This window comes from Balaenoptera ricei, chromosome 1, assembly GCF_028023285.1.
Source record: "Balaenoptera ricei isolate mBalRic1 chromosome 1, mBalRic1.hap2, whole genome shotgun sequence".
NCBI classification, from domain to species: Eukaryota; Metazoa; Chordata; class Mammalia; order Artiodactyla; family Balaenopteridae; genus Balaenoptera; species Balaenoptera ricei.
In genome coordinates, this window is record NC_082639.1 from 21207564 (window position 1) to 21226272 (window position 18709).

Genomic DNA, 18709 nt, shown 5'->3' on the forward strand with positions numbered 1-18709 from the left:
AACCCTTTGAGTGTACCATCCGTTTCTAGCTGGGACACTGATACAGAAACGGATTGTGTGGTCCCTCCGTATGGTCCTTTTGGCATGGACCACTTCAGGTTTTATGGATTTAACCAGCTCTGTTCACAGGTCCCAGTCTGGGCAAAGGAGATGCTTTCCTCCACAGAGCAGGTTCCAAGGGTGCCGGGTGTGTGTACCAAGGCCTCACTGCCCTCTGGCGGCCAGCTCCTGAAAATGCACCTCAGGGATCCAACCTCAGCTGAACTCAGCCCACTGGGCACTGGTGCTGAGCCCATTTCACTCCTGAGCACGTTTCACCCAGGGGTTATTGTTCCCACTTTAGAGCGGAGAGCCTCTCCATTGCCCTTAGTATAAACCAAAATCTTGACCATGGGCTGCAAGGTCCCATCTTCGCCTCCCCTCCTGTCACTCTCTGCCCCAGCCACATCAGCCTTTCCTCAGATCCTAGGGTGTTCCCACATGCAGCTCCCAATTAGAACATGTGGGCACTCTCTGAAACCTTCTTCACCAGGTTAACCTCGGCTCATCCTGTAGTTCTATCCATCACTTAGGAAAGTCCTCCTCATCACCCCTTCCTCCCCTCACTGTCATTCTCACACACACACACATACACACATACACACACACACACACACACACACACACACACACACACACACGGGTTTTCCTGGTAGGACTGATTAATGTTGCTCTTCCCCAGAGGCTGAAGGGGCCTGAAGGGAGCGTCTTGCTTTGCTCACAGCTGTATTCCTGGTGCTGGACCCACAGTAATAACCACACCAACCTCTGACATGGATTAAGTGTTTCTCTGTGCTGGCCATTGAGCCAAGTCCTTCAGGCCCCTGGGCCACCCTCCTCCTGCAAGTCCCTGGTCCCCAGGGAGCAGCCCTCGACTCTATCAAAAACTCACATGGATTTATTAGAATATGAAAAAGATTCGGTTTCTTCTGTACAGGCGGCAGAGCGGCAGCAGCTGTGGTGGCTTTGAACATGGTTGTCAACGTTACCCTTGCATGGTGACTCCTGCCCAAAACAGCACTTACATGGAGAAGAGGGGGGACAGATGAGCACCCACTGCCCAGTCCATTGGGAAGGGGGACGCTCTGACTATTGCACAATCCTGGGGAAAGGAGTACCCTTGGGAGAAGGACAGACACCAGGAGGCCTGGGCCTGGCCCATGGTGGCAGTGGGGATAGGAGTGTGTGTCTGTGAGCAAAGGCCTCTGGGGGCCCAGGACTCAGCCCACCCACCAGCCCTGGCCGGTGGGAGATGCTCAGGGGAGGCCCCTCCCCTGAGGACGGGGCTCCACGCAAGCTGGGTGCAGCGCTTATAAGAGAGGTTCCCGGGGCCAATGGGGGAGTGGAGAGGGATGAGAGAGAGAACAGGCCAGCGGGAACTGAGGGTCAGGCCCAGGAGAAAGAAGGTGCCAGGAGGCCCGGCGTCTGTGACTTAGAGACAATCATGATTAGGGTGTGTATGTGAGCGGGTGAGGTCACTTCTGAAATCAGAGCCCTGGGGACAGAGGACTGTTGTGGGGGAGAGTGTTGGGCAGACAGGCACAAATGAGGATGGCTAATGCTCCAGAATAGGATGGCTGGAGCTCTGTTCAGCTAGAGGTTTTCAAAAATGTTTTAAAAACAGGAATGCCCTCTGTGCAAATAGAATCATACATGGAAGTGTGAACAAACAAAACAGATAAAAAGGCAGCACTTTCTGGAGCCCCTGGCAGCGGCCCCTGAAGGGCCCAGTGGTCCCCGCTGGAGCACAGTTTGGAGAGCTGAGTCATATCATCGTCCAAAGCGCCCCAGCTCCAGACAGAGCTCAGAGATGCCCTCAGCCTGCAGCTCTGAGTAAGGACAGGTCAGGTGGCTGGCCAGGGTGACAGAGCTGGCTGGAGGAGGGTAGGATGGCCATGGGTCACCGATCCCTCCCCCAGTCAGATGCCTGGTCCCCTAGTCTTAACGCTGTTAATGGAGGGCCTGGCTTAGGCCAACAGAAGCCTCGGCTCCTTCCCTTTCCAGGAGGGACCAAGGCTGAGCCAGAGGCTCTTTGGTTAGAAACTAAGATTGACTTCAATGAGGAGGGTGACAGATTGGGAGGGGGCCCTCCGAGGTCTGGGAAACTCAGAGGCCCTGGTCTGGGTATGGGAGAGAGCTTGGATCAGGAAGGGCAGGGTTTGCCTCAGCCCAGCAGGTCTGCCAAAGGACTGGGAAGGCAGTTCTGGTGGGAGGGAGGGCGCTTCCCAGGAGGCAGGGGGAGCCGTGCTGCGGTGGGGGCTATGGGCCCAGCTGCCATGCGACAGGGGGAGGGGCAGGGCCAATCCAGGTCGGGAAGGACGAGGGGAGCCCCGCCAGCAGGCCCCTGCTCTGGTGGGAGAGTCTGTGGTGGGACGGGCACTGCCCGCTGGCCCCAGTGCTACTGGCCCTTGGGGATGAAAGGCTCTCCCTCCCCAGGCTCAGGATGGGGGCCTGGGTCACTGAGGCAGCGCTGTATCCTCTGGGAGCTGGGGCTGTCACTCGGCGCAGGGCTGAAGACGTCGTCGGTGCCTGGGGACGAGGGCTCCTTGGTTCGCATCATGATGCCCCTGTCGTCCTCATGGTCCTCCTCGGCCACTCTTTCTGGATCCTGGCTCAGCCCCAAGACCTTGCCCTTCAGCTCCTCGTTCACCAGGTCCACAGACTCGGGCGACTGTGGGGAGGCTGGGTCGATGGTGATCGCAGGCAAGTCGGCCTTTGGCTCATAGGCCAGCGGGTCTGGGGACGGAGAGCAAGGCACAAGCTGGCTTCTGTCCCTGAGCCCTGCCCAGCGTGTGCCCCACCTCAGCCCGTGCCAGCAACTCCTACAGAACCTCAGCAATCCTGGCGCGCTTCAGATCACTCCACAGGGGCCTTTCCAAGCCCTTGTCAACACAGCAGATTGCTTTTCTTCCCCTCGGACGGGGGTCTGAGAGGTAGGACTGTGTTCCCCTCCTCAGCCCTGGGGCTCCCATAGGAGTCCCTCCTCAGACCAAGAATTCAGGCTCCCTCCTGAGCCACCGGGGTCCTGGAAGGTCTGCCCTTGTTTTCCCCACACGCTGGCGATCCCAACGGTGCAGCCGCCTCCAGCCTCCCTGCCAGGCACCCAGCTCCTCAGCAGGAGCCCCACGTGGAGCGCTCTGTCCCTGGGGAAGACAGCAGGGCCACTCTTCTGCCCCCTTTGGTGAACCCCCAACTCTACCCGATGTAGGAGGAGCTTGGGAGGAGGTCAGGGAGGGAGCAGCCCGTCCTCCACGCGGGCTCTCTGAGGCCCGTCCCTGTTGGAGCCTCATCCTCGGGATGGTGGCACTGTGTGCCCAGCCTTGAGGCCCCTCGCCCAGCACCCTACGCCCTGCCTTACCTGAGCCAATGCGGGCCCGCGACATGGTGGGCGAGTCCAGCTTGTGGGCCGGCACCGTCAGGTAGTTGTTGATCTGACAGAGGAAGAGCAGACAGGGGTGAGACTGGGCGGCCCCTCTGGACGGCGCCCAAGGCCAGTGGCCACACCCTCCTTTGGTGTGTCTGGGGTGCCCGTTCCCTCTCTGCCCGGGCCAGTGCTAGGTCCTGAGGGCTTGGTCCAGCCTCTTGCCAAGCTCTGCAAACTCCGGGGTGGCCTTGAACACGCCCCTCGCTGCCCCGCCTCTCCCACGGTGACACTTGCCCAGACTCTAGCTCCAGCCCACACCTACCCCTGAGGTACAGACCCAGAGAGTCAACTCAGGAGTGTCACCTGGGCCCTGGATGGCCCCCAGGTATCTCAATGCAACACGCTGAAACTGAACTTAGCTTCTTATCTTCCTGCAAAAGCTGTTCCTTCCTCGGTGTCCCCTCTCAGCCACCACTCCTGACTACCCCAATGGTAGGCTAGACATGACCCCTGACTCCTTTTCCTCTTCCCTCAGTCCCACCGCAGTGTGGTGACCAAGTCTTGCTGCTTCCACCTCCTAAATGTCCCTTGAATCTACCTGCTCCTTTCCTCCCCCTGCCACTGCCCTAAGCCGGGCCACCCCCACTGCTTCCCATGTCGTTCCCTTGCTTAGAACCCTCCTTCATGACTCTCCACGCCCTTGGAATAAAGCCCAAACCCTTACACCATTAACAAGCTTCCTGGAAAGCTGAGCCCCCTCAGTCTGTGGTCAGGAACTTATGCACAGCTTCTTCCTTCCGCCTGGACCTCCCTCTGCCACACTCCCTCCCCTGTGGCTCTTATTCCTAAGCATACCCTGACCACTTCCTTGTTCAAGGTGCTCAGGGCCCCTTGCACTTCCTGTCCTGCACGGGCTACTGCATGAGAAGCTCCGTACGGGAGGGACTGGGCCAATTCACCACCGGATTCACAGAGGATACTCTGCTGCTTGGCACTTAGGGATCGCTCCACAAATGCTTCCTGAACAAATGAATGAAGGCGTGTGTGCCTTGCTTTGTGATTGTGGACAGGTCCCTTTCCCCTGAGCCTTAGTTTTCTCACTAGAAAATGAGGGGTTAGAGCACATGGATAGACTCTTCTAGCTCTGATGCCTGAGGACACAATGGGGAAGGGGGCCTCTTTGCTGCTCTGAGTGGGGAAGAGGGAGAGAAGGCAGCTTTCTGGAACCCGCCCTGGGGCTCAGCCTTTGAAACAAGTGGAGGAGGCCAAAAAACCAGATCGGAGTGGCTCTATCTCCAAAAGGGCCTGGTGGTGGCGGTGCAGGAAGAGGAAGAACCCAGGCTCCCGGAGAAAGGCGGGAGCCAGCTCCAGTCCCAGACACACCTTCTGCTCCAGTTGCCGGGCCTTCTGTCTCTGGAGCAGCATCTGGTTCCAGGCCTCCTCGTAGGGGTCTGCCACCAGGGTGTGTCTGTTGTAGGACCGCAGCTGTGGGAGGAACAGTTGTCAGAAAGGGCAGGCCCCAGAAGCTGGGCCTGGAGGGGCTGGGCGGCTCTGGGCGTGTGGGGCGGGGCTGGAGCAGAGAGGGGGCGGAGGGGCTCCTCTGCTGTAGGGGGGGCCGGGTGGGGAGGAGCTCCTCACCCGCTGCCTGGTCTTCTGCAAGTTATTCCTCAGGATCTTGCGGATCTCCTCTTCCTTGTCCTTGGACAGTGCTGGCAGGATGCGCTCGGCAGGCAGGGACTTGGGGTGGATGTTCCTGGGATAACGGGGCACAGATGAGAAAACTCCTGGGACCCTGGGGCCTGCTGGGCTGGGCCAGAAGGGTCCCCGGGGGATGGCCGGGAGGGTGGGCCAAGCCTCAGGTCCTCAGTGTGGCCCTGCAGCTCTCCCGCCCACCCCGGTAGGATGCCCCAGGGGGCCTGCTCCAGGTGGGTGTCGAGGGGTCAGTGCGCCTGCAGAGGCTGCCAGGGCTGGCCACTAGCACTCACTGCATGGAGACGGTGGAGACGGCAGAGGGGATCTTGCCCATGCCCCCACTTTCCACCAGCTCGATAGCCTGCTTCATCTCCATCTTGTGGTAGAAAGCGATAAGCTGGGGCTCCTTGGAGCGCTCGCCAGCTATCAGACACTTCTTCACATACTTCTTATTAAACCGATTGAGCCTGGTGGGAGGAGGGAGGACATGGATGAAGCCACCTCCTGGGATGGGTTGATGCCCAGGCCCCGGGAGACCCTTACCTGCCCCTCCCCACCCTCCTGCCCACAAGGCCTGCCACCTACTTGTCCTTCCAGTGGTGGTGGCCGTAGTGGCCACAGATGTCCTCGATGCCTGTCAGAAGGTGGTCCAGGAACTGAAACGGGCCCAGGGCCAGGTCAAGCCTTACTACTGGGCTCCTCCCCTACCAAGACTTCTGTATGGGCGCCCCCCTTCCACCCTAGTGCAGCTCTGCTCAGCCCAGCCCTATAGTTCCAGGACCAGCCAGGAGGTGGCACCTATACCTCACTCATCCTGAACCCCAGGGAAACCTCAAGCCCTCTGGCCACTGGGGCCCGGCTGAGACCCCTTCTCTGAACCCACTTGTGCCGATGCCTGGGATAGGTTTGTGCAGAGGCAGAGATTGCATGACGCCCCTTCCTCAAGTTCTCGGCTGCTCATACCACACCTCCCTATGGTGTGACCTTGTGACCTCAGGAGGCTGAAGGACCACCCGGGCACTGGGATGAGGGAGGAGGGGCTGACTGAGGGCATGGACGCGAGGCCTAGCTGCTCCCCAGCTTCCGGAGCCTCCTCCTGCAACACAGGGCCCAGGCCCAGCTTCCAGTACCTGCGTGTGGATCTCCTCGTTGATAGAGCGCTTCGTTTCTTGCTTTTTCTTCACAGCCAGCAGGTCTACCAGGGGCCGAATGGTCATGCCCTGGGGGGCAGGTGGGTGTCAGGCACTCTAGCTCCGCTACTCTGGCAGGGAGAGCACAGAGGTCCCCCACCCCAGCGTCCCTGAGTCTGGGATGCCCTCTGCTCTGAGGTCCCCAATCTCCCAACCTCCCAGCAGCACTTATATAAAGCAGGTCCTTAAGGCCCGCTTCTTCCCAAAGACACAGCCAGCGGTTTCACAGCCCATCCAGCCGAGTGACTCACACACAGGCATCTAGCCCAGGTCAGGGGTCAGAGGGCCTGGGTTCAAGTGTGAGCTCCACCACAGATGCGTTCTGTCACCCCAGGGAAGTGAGGCCTGGCTAACAGGGAGGACCACCTCTGCTCTGCCCCCCCTTGCAGGACTGCTACCAAGGAGGACCTAGTAAGAGCAGCAGCAATTTAACTGCACACTTGCCATGTGCCAGGACCAGTTGTGTTTTACTAGGATTAGCACTTCAATACCCACAATGACCCTAAGAGGTAAGCCCATTCATTATCCCCATTTCACAGATGAGAAAACTGAGACTCAAAGAGGTTAAGTAACTTCCTAAGGTCTCACAGAAGTAGTAAAGCTGGATTCAAACTCAGGCAGGGAGGTCCCTACCTCAAAGCTGCTTTCATTAAAAATGGGCTTGGTAGGGCTTCCCTGGTGGTGCAGTGGTTGAGAATCCGCCTGCCAATGCAGGGGACATGGGTTTGAGCCCTGGTCTGGGAAGATCCCACATGCCGCGGAGCAACTAAGCCCGTGCAACACAACTACTGAGCCTGCACTCTAGAGCCCGCAAGCCACTACTGGAGCCCGTGTGCCTAGAGCCCGTGCTCCGTAACAAGAGAAGCCACCGCAATGAGAAGCCCGTGCACCACAACGAAGAGTAGCCCCCACTAGCTGCAACTAGAGAAAAGCCTGTGAGCAGCAACTAAGACCCAATGCAGCCAAAAATAAATAAATAAATAAATAAATAAATAAATAAATAAATTTATATTAAAAAAAAGGGCTTGGTAAACCATTAGCATATACAACTGCAAAGTCAAGGTGATAAAATATTTTTGAAGATGGAAGCAGGGTAAGACGACAAAAGAGGCAGTCCCCTCTCCTTTTAAAGGACAGAAAACAAGTCCAGCCCCAGGAAGTTTCCTCTCTACTGTTTTTTCCCCGAGAAGGCAATGATGTTTCCCATCTAGGGCCTGGCCAGGATTAGTGTCCAGGAAAGATGGAGGGGATGGTAGAGAAACAGAGGCCCAGACAGGGTGTTTCTCACTTGCCCAAGGTCACAGGTCAGATAAGGAAAAGCAATTTACATCATCTCAGGCTGGGCTTCCTTGGGGACTCTGAGGGCGGTGAGGCTCTCAGCTAAGTCTGGGTTGTTTAAATGCACAGGAATCACGGCCAGCAGGCTGGAAGGATTCTTCAGGATCATCCAGTTCAGTCCCCTCACTTCACAGATGGGGATCTGAGACCCAGAGATGGGAGGAGAGTCTTTCCCGGGGTCACACTGACAACAGCAGAGCTCTGGCTAACTCTAGACCTCCTGCTGGCCAGTTTAGGGACCTTTCCAGTTCCCCATGTTGTGCTATTATTCCCATTTTACAGATGCAGAAACTAAGTTCCTAAGACATTAAACCACTTCCTTAAGCCCTTACAATGAGCATCATGGGCCTGCTGACTGGACCCGCTCCTCTTAATGCTATCTGGATTCCTAACTGAACTAGGCAGCAGTCTGGTTACTTTATATTCTGATTGGTCACTTTGTAATGACACATGATCACAACTCTCCCTTTACAATTTAGGACACTGGGGCCCAGAAAGGGGGAGTGGCTTGTCCCTGTGATAACTGCACAAGTCATCAGTGGAGCTGGGACTAGAACCCATGGGCCCCCTCTCGGGTCATGTGCTTCCTCTTTCCTGGTAGAGTCAGGGTCCCCAGGCAGGGCTGCTCCACCCCGTCCAGCACCTGCACAAAGACGGTGAAGAAGATGACGGTGATGATGGCCGTGAGGAACAGGTCACACATGGGAAAGTGCTTCTTGTCCAGGAGGTAGCCCAGGGAGAAGGCGATGGCCCCTCGCAGGCCCCCGTAGGCAATGATGAACTGGTCCTTGGGGGTCAGCTTCACGATGCGGAACTTGTTGATGAACCAGGTCAGGCCCAGCACGCCTGCCAGGGACGGGAAGAGAGGGGTCAGGCTGTCCCAGGCCCTCCTGGCTTCTGCAGCAGAGAGACTTCTCTGTCTGGAGGAAGCCTCCATTAGTAAGCCCGCCCAGCTCACTCATTTCTCAGGTCCCTCAGCCCAAGATGCTCCAGATCCCTCAATCCAAGAGCTGGGTGGATCTTCAATTTAAGGGGGTCCCTCAACCTGGACATATTTTAGAGACATTACAGAGGCCTCCAGTGGCTGGAGGTCAGGAGGGGGATGGGAAAAGAGATGGCCACAAGTTGATACCTATTAAATATGATGGGTACATGGATCTACTTTTCTGTGTGTTTGAAATCTTCTGTAATAAACAATTATTTAAAAATGCAGAGTTCGTCCAATCTCAACCCACAGAACCAGAATCTCTGGAGGATGAGGCCCAGGATTAAAGGGGTTTTAAGACAGTGCAGCAAGTAAATGTGACGCCCAGACCTAACCTCAGAGAGGAGGTGAGATCCAGAGCGGGGAAGCCATGCAGTCACTGAGGTAATATTTGCCTGCAAGGTGAAGCAGCACCCAAGGGCCTAAGGCCTGGTCCCCGTGTGCACCCCAGGCTGGCAGCAGAGGTTGGGAGGAGCTGCAGGCAACTTTGAAAGTGCTAAAGTCCAGACACTCACAGACCTGGCTCTGTGGGCCTCGGTCCCCTCCCCAGACACCGACAGGCTCAGAATCATAGGGCTCCTGAGGCCCCTCCACTGGCACACCACGACTGTCTCCCCAGAGATCACGGATGCACCTCAAGCACGTCCCTCTCTCCCCTCAAGGGCCCATCATGGCCTCAGCACTGCAGACAGCAGGAGTGGGGAAGCCCAGCCAGGAGCCAACCCCAGCCCCTCCACCCAGTGCCCTTCTCACACACACACACACAGCACCCACCCCCACCACGCACACACACCGCCCCTGGCTCGGGCCCGGGACCTCACCCAGCACTCGGGCGATGAGGCAGAAGAGCAGGGTGCTGATGACAAAGGTCCAGTTCCAGTGGTGGGAGCCGGCCACGGTGGAGACACCGAGGAAGATGAAGATGAGGGTCTCGCTGACACTGCTCCACATCTTCAGGAAGTACTTGATGGTTGTGTGGGACTTGTGGGAGATGTTGGCCTCCACGTAGGGGCGCATCACCACTCCCGAGGCAATGAGTCTGGGGTCAGGGAAGAGCGGGGTTCGGAGTTCAGAGTCGAGCTGTACCCTCCCAAAGCGCCTCCACTGCCAGGGAGGCGGACAGGTGCACATCTCCTGAGCGCCCCTTACGAGTCAGACGCCCCTGCGGGCTTCACACACTTGTTCTCACTCAATCCTCTCACCCAACCCTGTAGATACAGGCATATTCTTGCGTTTTCCAGATAAGAGATCTGAGACTTGTAGAAATAAAGTCGCCTGCCCACGGCCACACGGCCAGTGAGTGGCAGAGCTGAGACGCAAACAAAGGGCTGCCCAACTCCTACGCCTGTGCCTTCTCCCCGAGGCCATGCTGCCGCTCGACCTTATAGAAGTCAAGTCTGCGGCCTCGGGTTTATCCCCCCGAGTGTGGTGTCCCTTTAACCTGTGGGGGTCCCCACGGGGAGCTCTCTTCCGAGCAGCAGCCCAAGCCCTCCCAGCCTGGTGCCCACACCTGGGCCCCATTCCTGCTGGCCCAGCCTCCTCGTTGTCGCCCCCAGTGCCCCAATCCGGCCCCGCCTCCACACTTCCAATGGCCTCCCCTACTGTGAGCACCTTTGCACCTCACTGCCTCTCCACACTCCCCCGGCTTCACGACCCATGTGGGGCCTCAGGACCTCCAGGACCCTCACTTCAAGCGAAGCCTGGAGCCTCCTTGCTGGGGCTGCTGAGGGGAGCAGCAAGCGCGAGTGACTGTGTCCGGCTACCACAAGGGGTTCCCTTCGCGACAAATGAAGGGAAGGAATAGCTGGGCTGAGACTTTCCAGAACCTTAAACTCAGTGCTTCAGGGGCAGTCCCGGGACCTGGAGTCTGGATCTGGGGGCTGGGCGCTGGGTAGCTCCCTTTGACCCTACAAGCCTGGGGAATCTGAGTTGGCAGCCCCCCACGCCACGCCCAGACTCACGCCATGATGCCCGACAGGTGGAAGAGCTCGGCTGACAGGTAGGCCATGTAGCTGTAGAGGAAGACGAAGAGCGGCTCGATGACGCGGATGTGGGAGGTGAACCGGGAGGTGAAGGCTGCGATGACCCCGTAGACCACGCCCACAAACACCCCGCCCAGCGACACCACGAAGAAGCTCAGGAAGCCGAGGACGATGTCCACGATGCCCACGCGGTCGTAGTTGGCAAACTCCTCAAAGAGGTGATACAGGACCTAGGAAGAGTGCGCAGGCTGGTCGGCAGGAGGGTGGGGCCCTGCCCCACGGCTCCCTGGGGTCCACCCAGGGTGATCCTATCCCCTCCGCTGACCACGGCCATGTGGTAGCAGAGAAACCTTAGCACCGAGCAGGTGCCAAAGCCACCGGCCTCAGGGCCAGAGGGTCTTCGGGCCTGCAACGTGCTGTGCAGGTAAAGAGCACAGCTCTGCGGCCAAACCACCTGGGTTGAAATTCTGGCTCTGCCGCTCCCCAGTTGTATACGTGAGGCAAATTACTCAATCTCCCTGTGCTTTAGTTTTCCTGACCAGAAAATAGGGGTAATAGTACCGACTTTACAGGGCTATTGTGAAATTAAATTAGTCGATGAAGGCCAAGTGCCTATCACGGTATTAGCTGCTACTGCACCAAGTTCGCCTCTCATGTCCTTGCCTGGATTTCGGTTTTTCCTTCAGCACAAAGCAGGGGAAGTTCAGATAATGAACTAGGACAGGACTTAACCGCTGAAGTTTTCTGAAAATATACACGGCCAGGCCATACATACCCCACTTGGACTGTCTGGAAGTGGGGTCCAGAAATCTCTGCTCAACAGGTGGTTGCAATGAACCACCAAGTTCAGGCACTGTGGGACTAGAGGCTCTCCATGGCTTCCCCACCTCCAGGCGGGGGAAATAAACGGTCATTGTAACACTACCATCAGACTTTAAGTGGCACTTCATACACTGTAAAGCCCTTTGATTATGGTCATCCTGCTCGACACACTACAGCCTGAAGAGGTAGGCGGGCTAAGGATGCTTGTTCCCTTGCTAAACTTACGCTCAGAGTAGTGAAGCGACTTGCCAGATGGCCCCCAGCCCAGGAGCAGCAGAACTGGGCCTAGAGCTTGTTCCCTGACAGCAGTGGACGGGGCCTCCCTGGGGATTCAGCTTGGAGGTTCTGCCCCCTCTTAGGTGCTGGCTGCTTGGCCTGCTCCTAAACAGCTCTACCTAGAAACCAGCTGGGGAGTGTCCAGGCCCGGGGCACGCTGAGGGAGTGGGGAAGAGGACCTAAGGATCCTTGAGACAGAACCCTCCAAAGCCCCCAGTACCTGGGCCGCACCTGGAAGCAGGGCACCTCTGCTCCAGGGCAAAGGCCTGAGGCCACTCAGCTTGGGGCAGCCTTCAGCTCTACTGTCTGGAAAATGGGGCACTCACACCCATGCCCAGAGCTCTAGAAAGGGCCTGACTGGGGCTAGGCAGGAAGGGGAGATGCCAAGCACCGGCCAGTCCCCGGTGCTGCCAGGACACAGCCGTCTGGGAGACGGGGCAGGGCTCCGGTGAAGGACAGCGGTGCATTCTCAGCCCTGGGCTACCTAAACTTACTCCTGGCCTGAGGAAGTTCATGGGTCCCTAAAGTGCATCACCTGGGCCAATGGGGCAGGTATAGAGGGCAAGGTCCTCCTTTCTGGCCTGGTACCACTGTCACTGGGACTAGAGAAGCAGAGTAGCATACTGGTAAGTGTTTGGACTCTGGACTCAGACTGTGTAGATCTGAACCCCAGTTACATCATTTATCAGCTAATATGACCTTGGATGAGTTCCTTAATCTCTCAGTGCCTCAGTTTCCTCACCTGGAAAACTGGGGAAAATTACCATGCTAAGCTCATGGAGCTTCTGTGCAGATTAGATGAGACAATACATATTCCGACAGGAAGCACTCAGTGAACACCAGTGATTACCACCAATGCTGCCACCGTCTTGGGGAGGTGTGGCCGTGGCCCAAGGTGGCTGGACTGAGGTATCCACTCTTGCAACCACGCCCTGCTGCTCCCCAGTAGTGCCAACCTGGACCCGAACACCCAGATCCTCTGGGGAGGGCTTCGTCTCTGGCACCCACTGATTTTACAGACATCAGTGAGTGTGGCTCCTGTCAGAACCCCGGGAGGATGACAGGCTAAGCACTGCAATCCCTGTTACAGATGGGGCAACAGGCTGGTGTGGTAACCCTGGGCAAGAAGAGACAGAACAGATGCCAGCCTGCTCAGGTCAGGCTGAACAGCACTCCACCAGCCTCACAAGGAGCTGACGAGGGTGGCAGGGAAGGAAGAGGGAGAGGAAGCCAAGGCTGTCAGCAGCCGACCACCACCGTCTGTCACTTCTTTCAGGTGTGGCTTCCTGAGGGGCTGGGGGGGAAGTGGGAGTGTGTGTGCGAGCGTGCACAGAGCATACACACACGTCCTTGTGTTTTCCTGTGCGGGCAGCTGCTCTCTGAGGGGTCCAGCTAGGAGAGGGGTGTAGGTGTTTTCACAACATAACGTGAGTGTGCACATACACGTATCTGTTTCCTGAGGAAGCCGACTGGGAGGAAGGGTATGTGCAAACATATACAGCCTTGCCACGTGCAGACCCTGCAGTAGGGGATGTCTGTCCTCGCTAGACCTGGAAGGAAAGCACTAACTACTCTGCCACTCTGCAGCTGTCAAAGGTGAGGCCCAGAGAGGTACAGTCACTTGCCCAAGGTCACACAGTAAGGAAGTGGCCAACCCAAACCAACCCCCTTTACTTGTCACTTTCTGGAGGTTTTAGAGGCAAGGTCCCCTTCCACAATTGCTGCCCCTGAACTCTAAACAAATTAAACTCTAACTTAAGACACAGTTAACATGAAAGCTGAAATGCCCCTCAGAGACTAAATGGTCTATAAAGGGTAAACTGAGGTACAAAGAGGATAAGTAATTTAACCAAGATCATACCACAATCCATCAGGGACAGAGCATACGACCTGGTAAGGCCAAGAGCTCAGGCCCTGGAGTCAGACAGACCTGGCTTCTAATTTTGGTTCTATCATATTCTAGCGAGTTATTTAACTTCTTTGAGCCTGATTCCTCCTTTGTAAAGTGAGAATAATAAGCACCTCCTAAGGTGGTCATGAGGATGAAATGAGATAATCCATGTCCAGTGCCCATCATGATGTCCGCACACAGCAAGCAGGAATGGACATTTGCTATCTTATTACTATCATTAGCGGGTGGATGTGGGATTCACTCTGGACCTGGATTCGGATCTGCGTCTTGTGTGCACGTGGGTGTGGTCCCTGCCCCCTCACCACAGTGACGGCGTCATTGAGCAGGGACTCCCCGAAGACAAGGATGTGCAGCAGCTCATTGATGTGAATTTCCTCGAAGACGGCCAGCACGGCCACGGGGTCCACGGCGGAAATGATGCTGCCGAAGAGCAGGTTTTCCAGGAGGCCGATGTTGTTGATCTGCTCGCCGCCCACCAGGCACACGGCGTACATGAGGCCGCCCAGGAAGAAGGCATTCCACAGCGTGCCCACCACAGCGAAGATCAGGATGGTGCCCAGGTTCTCTGTGAACTGCCGCAGCGGCAGGAAGTAGCCCGCATCCAGGATGATAGGCGGCAGCAGGAAGAGGAAGAAGACGTCTGACTGCAGGAAGGGGGGCGTCTCGCCCACGCCCTTGATCAGGCCCCCCACCAGCAGCCCCACCACGATCAGCAGGCAGCTCTCCGGGACAATGCTCGAGATGGTGGGGATCACATGGAAACCTGCAGAGGGGGAGAGAATGGGAGGCGTGGGCTTGCGGGGAGCAAGGAGAACAGAAGGCTGGGGATGGGGTTGGGGACGAGAAGGGCAGCTGGTGAGAGGGGCACGGGCTTGGTTTCAGAGGGCCGCTCTGTTAACTTCCTGAGCCTCAGCTTCCTCGCCTGTAAAACAGAGCTGATGATACCAGCCTCAGGGGGTTGCTGTATAAACTAAGCGATGATGTTGTTAAAGGGCTTTTTGCAAAGGATATACAGATGCTATCTCTGTCACTGTCATAAAGTAGTAGAAAGAAGCAGCTCTGTATGCCTCCAGAAAGCAGAAATTATACACTGATTACTGAGGCTCCAAGTACCTCCAAGTTCCCTGACCACCCTGTCTGCCCAGGTCAGGGTAGGAGTTCTTTTCTGGTGCCTTCCCCTCTCACAACTTCTATCTGCAATCCTAAGGGCATTACCTACACCTGAACCCAAGTCACTTTCCAGGCACAAGTTCAGGGAGACAGATGTGAGCTCAAGACCAGGCCTAACAATCCAACAATTCTGTCTGAGGGAAGACAGCCAGTTCCTCATCATGGAGGTATTTAAGCAAAAGGCAGACAATGGTTGGTGGGGAAGTGACACAGGAGATACGAAGAAGCACAGAGGAGTCAAAGAGTGTCAGTGCAGGAAGGAACCTGGGGAATCATACTGCCAGGGGCCTGCAAACGTGCAGAACGCACGCAGCAACTTCCAATCCCAGACTCGCGTGCTTTCCTGCTGAGTCCAGAGAGCTGCTCAGGAAGCCGACACCAATACAACAGTTTTGCATGTGAGACAAAACCTGTTTGCCACCCTGTTTCTAGCCCAATTCCACCCACTTTAAAGACAGGGCAACTGAAGCTCAGAAAGGGGAAGGGACTTGCCCAAGGTCACACAGCAAATCAGTAGCAGAACCAGGACAGAACCCAGGTCTGACTCAGAAGTTCCCATCAAATTCCACAGTTCTTTAAGTCAACCCGTCCTTCCTCCCCATTAAGGCATAAAATGACCCTCTGCCTGAGACCCATCAACTATCTCCCCAAGCCAGGTCCTGACCAGCAGTAGCAGCAGGCCACTCTCTGCAGCGGGTCCCCTTGGTTCCAAACCCAGAGCTGGGAGGTAGCAAAAATCCCTTTCAGAGAGGGCACCTCTCAATGCTATGGGTTTGGCTATGGATTTTTGGGTTGTTTTGGGTGAGGAGGTGGGTGGAGAAGACCTGGGCATCTAGCTGCATGTCAGGCACATAACCCCCAAGTCCTCTTGGTTAAGAGGGTCTGCTTGACACTTTGCTCAAGGTGAAAGCTCTTGCTCTCCTACCCTCCTTAACCTGTAAGCTCTGTGCAGGCAGATTCCATATCTGTTTATGATTATATCTCCAGGGCTGGGGACACAGTAGGCACTCAACAGGTATCTACTGATCTGAAAATGCAAAGGGCTTGGCCAGGACCCACATGATTCCCGATAAACTGTTTAGCTAGGTCTCTGCTCTCTTCATCCCTGAGATCCTTGGGAAGGAAGAGGAACATCCCTCCCCATGCCCAAAGCCCTCCTGCTCTCAGGTACTGATCTGGGTGGTGCCAGTACAGCTACAATTCAAGACTCAGTACACTATCTGGCCCAGAACCTTGTCACAGCACCAAGCACCCAGGAGATACTCAAAACATGTTGGAAAAAACGCATCTCCATCCTAGGCCAGGAGACTTGAAAACAGACCTGACCAAAAGTCACCTCTTTTGCTAAAAAGGCCCCCTCCCCCGTCCCCTGTCTTTGAGTGTCCTTCAGTAACCCTCAGTGTTCACCCGGCTGGTACACTGGGAAGGGTAGGTCAGGTTGAGTCCGAGTCTCCCTTGCTCACTTGCTAAAAGGTTAAAGTCCAAGCTTTCAGCACTGCCTCCATCATCTGGTCCTGCTCCTGTCTCATGCTCCCCACTCCCCACTGTCAATTTTTTTTTTGGCTGTGCCGTGCGGCTTGCGGGATCTTAGTTCCCTGACCAGGGATCGAACCTGGGCCCACAGCAGTGAAAGCACCGAGTCCTAACCACTGGACTGCCAGGGAAGTCCCCCCACTGTTTATTCTTATGTTTCAACCTTGACAAATTCCTTGCAAATGAGCTACATCCTCTTTTGCCTGCAGAACTTTGTGTAGTCTAGTTTGCCTCTCCAGAACACCATTCCTGTACCTCTACCCCCACCATGTGTGGCTGACACCATATCCTTGGGGAGACAGGACAGCATGTGAGTTTGGGGAAGTCAAACCCAGCCAGCTGACCTCCACACCCCTACCCCCCACCCCTGGGAGCTGAGCACCAACGGCTGCCTCAGGAGAAGGTGGAGTCTAAAGAGACAGCCCAGGGCAGGTGGAGGACAGCTTCCACCTCCACCTAGCATGTTAGGCTTTGAAACTGCCTCACCGCCCTCTCTGCCATCATCCAATCCACAGAGCTTTCCTGGCCCCAGGAAGTGCGAGGCAGTGCACGGAGACCCAAAGACAAATAAGCCACAGCCCCGGGGTGGGGGGCTGGGGGTGGTTGGGTGTGTGTGTGTGTGTATTTGTGTGAAACAAGCCAAGAACAATAACATGAAGAATGTTCACTACTCCTAAAGGTGCATCAGGATCCAGGCCCTGGGCAGGGAGCATGGCACATGTCATCTCTTTAGTTCTCACAACAGCCCTGTGGGATAGGTATTGTCCCCATTTTGCAGAAGAGAAAGCTGGGGCTCCGGCAAAATTCAGTAGCCTCCCCAGAGTCTAATGGAGGAGTTCGACTCTAGCTCAGAACGTCTTACTTTCTTCAAATAAGCCAGCCCCCAGAGTACCTGGGGTGGAGCCCTGCTCCCGGAGCAGATCCTCCCAGGTCTTCCTGTGTTGGCCCTGCCTCTCAGAGAGCAGAAGAAACTCCGGGCCCTGAAGGCGAGGGAAGGGGGGGATGGGGCAGGCCCAGGCTGGGGAGGAAGGTCTGGGATCCACGCTGGAGCCAGCGGGTAGGCGGCACATTACTGGAAAGCAGCTTCAGGGGGAGGGGGTAGATTCTGTCATCAGCACGGTGGAACGGGGCCTGAGGGCCTGTTCTGGCGTGTCCCTCTCCCAAGGCCCTGACTCCACCCTGTGGAGTCCCCACCCTGTACCCCTGAAGAGTCCCCTCAAAGCGCAGGAAGCTTGCTGACACTGAGTGAGGTGAAAGGGGGACAGTTGGGTTCCTGGTCCCCTCACAAAGGCCCAGCACTGAGGCAAGACCCCAAGATGCCAAGACATGAGGCAAAACTTCCAAGGCTCGAACTTGTGGCAGTGGTGATGTCACCAGGATGGAATCAGGGGTGGGGCAGAGGCAGTTAGAATCAGATCCAGCACCGTGAGAGGTGAAACAGACCTTGGAGATCATCCAAATCCTCCATTACATGGTTGGGGAAACTGAGACTCAAAGAGAAGCGGTGACCTGTCAGTGGTCACGACCAGTCCCACCACCAGAACCCGTGAAGCTCCAAGTCCAATGAGCACTCAAGCCACACGGCCTCCTTCAGGAGCACCCAGGCCTCCCAGAGCAAGGACAGGAGGAGAAGGTGTGGAATTCAACATCCCCGCCATGGGGCAAACCCTCCGACACAGGTTGGGGCTGGCCTCCCTTTGATGTGAAGAGGCTGGGGGAGGGGAGAGGTGTTTCTCACTCTGTCTAGTGTAGGTGGCAGTTGGGCAAGTGGGGGCACTGTGGGAACACACACACATACATACATACACACACTCTCACTCTCTCTGACACACATTCACACTCACACCCACTCACTCACACACGTACTGACACACACACTCGCTTTCTTACACACATGCACACAATCACCCACATTCTTGCTCTCTCTGACACACTCTGACAAACACACACACTCACCCACCCTCTTCTCCCTCTTACACAGACACACGCACATACTCTCTCTCTGACACACACACGTAAACGGAACAGGCACTGGACTAAACTTCAGATTGATGAGGGGCTCCTGGTCCTCTGCAGCCTCTCTGCTCTCCACCATGAGAACATTTTATTTACAGCTCCTCAGACTGTCTGCATCTGCTGAGACTGGCGCGGTGGAGCAGGCAGGCGAGGCTGTCCCACATCACCCTTGGTTGCCGGGGTGACCAGACACCCCAGTCCCACTTCCCGAATCTTTCCCCTGCCCTGGCGGTCAGAGGAGAGTGCCGGGAAAAGGGGCCTCCTTGGCTCACCAGTGCCGGGTCACCAGGGACCCAGGGGCACGCGATGGGCTCTGCCGCCCTAGTTCCAGGCCTGAGGACTGCTCTGGGGCTGCAACTCGGCCAGGTCCCAAGGGATTCCTGGTTGCAC

General features: G+C 56.5%; 1 protein-coding gene across 1 annotated transcript in view; it reads right to left on the minus strand.

Annotated features, from left to right (window-relative positions):
- Window positions 1-915: 915 nt before the first annotated feature.
- SLC9A1 (solute carrier family 9 member A1) overlaps window positions 916-18709 on the minus strand; it is a 50584-nt gene continuing 32790 nt past the window's right edge. Inside the window, exons 2-12 of the mRNA XM_059916299.1 lie at window positions 13903-14363; window positions 10570-10820; window positions 9430-9647; window positions 8267-8469; window positions 6226-6315; window positions 5681-5751; window positions 5389-5562; window positions 5042-5156; window positions 4787-4888; window positions 3398-3470; window positions 916-2775 (exon numbers count right to left, since the gene is read on the minus strand). Of these exons, the coding sequence (XP_059772282.1) occupies window positions 2438-2775; window positions 3398-3470; window positions 4787-4888; window positions 5042-5156; window positions 5389-5562; window positions 5681-5751; window positions 6226-6315; window positions 8267-8469; window positions 9430-9647; window positions 10570-10820; window positions 13903-14363 (2096 nt within the window). The 3' untranslated portion in view covers window positions 916-2437. The remainder of the gene's footprint in view (window positions 2776-3397; window positions 3471-4786; window positions 4889-5041; window positions 5157-5388; window positions 5563-5680; window positions 5752-6225; window positions 6316-8266; window positions 8470-9429; window positions 9648-10569; window positions 10821-13902; window positions 14364-18709) is intronic.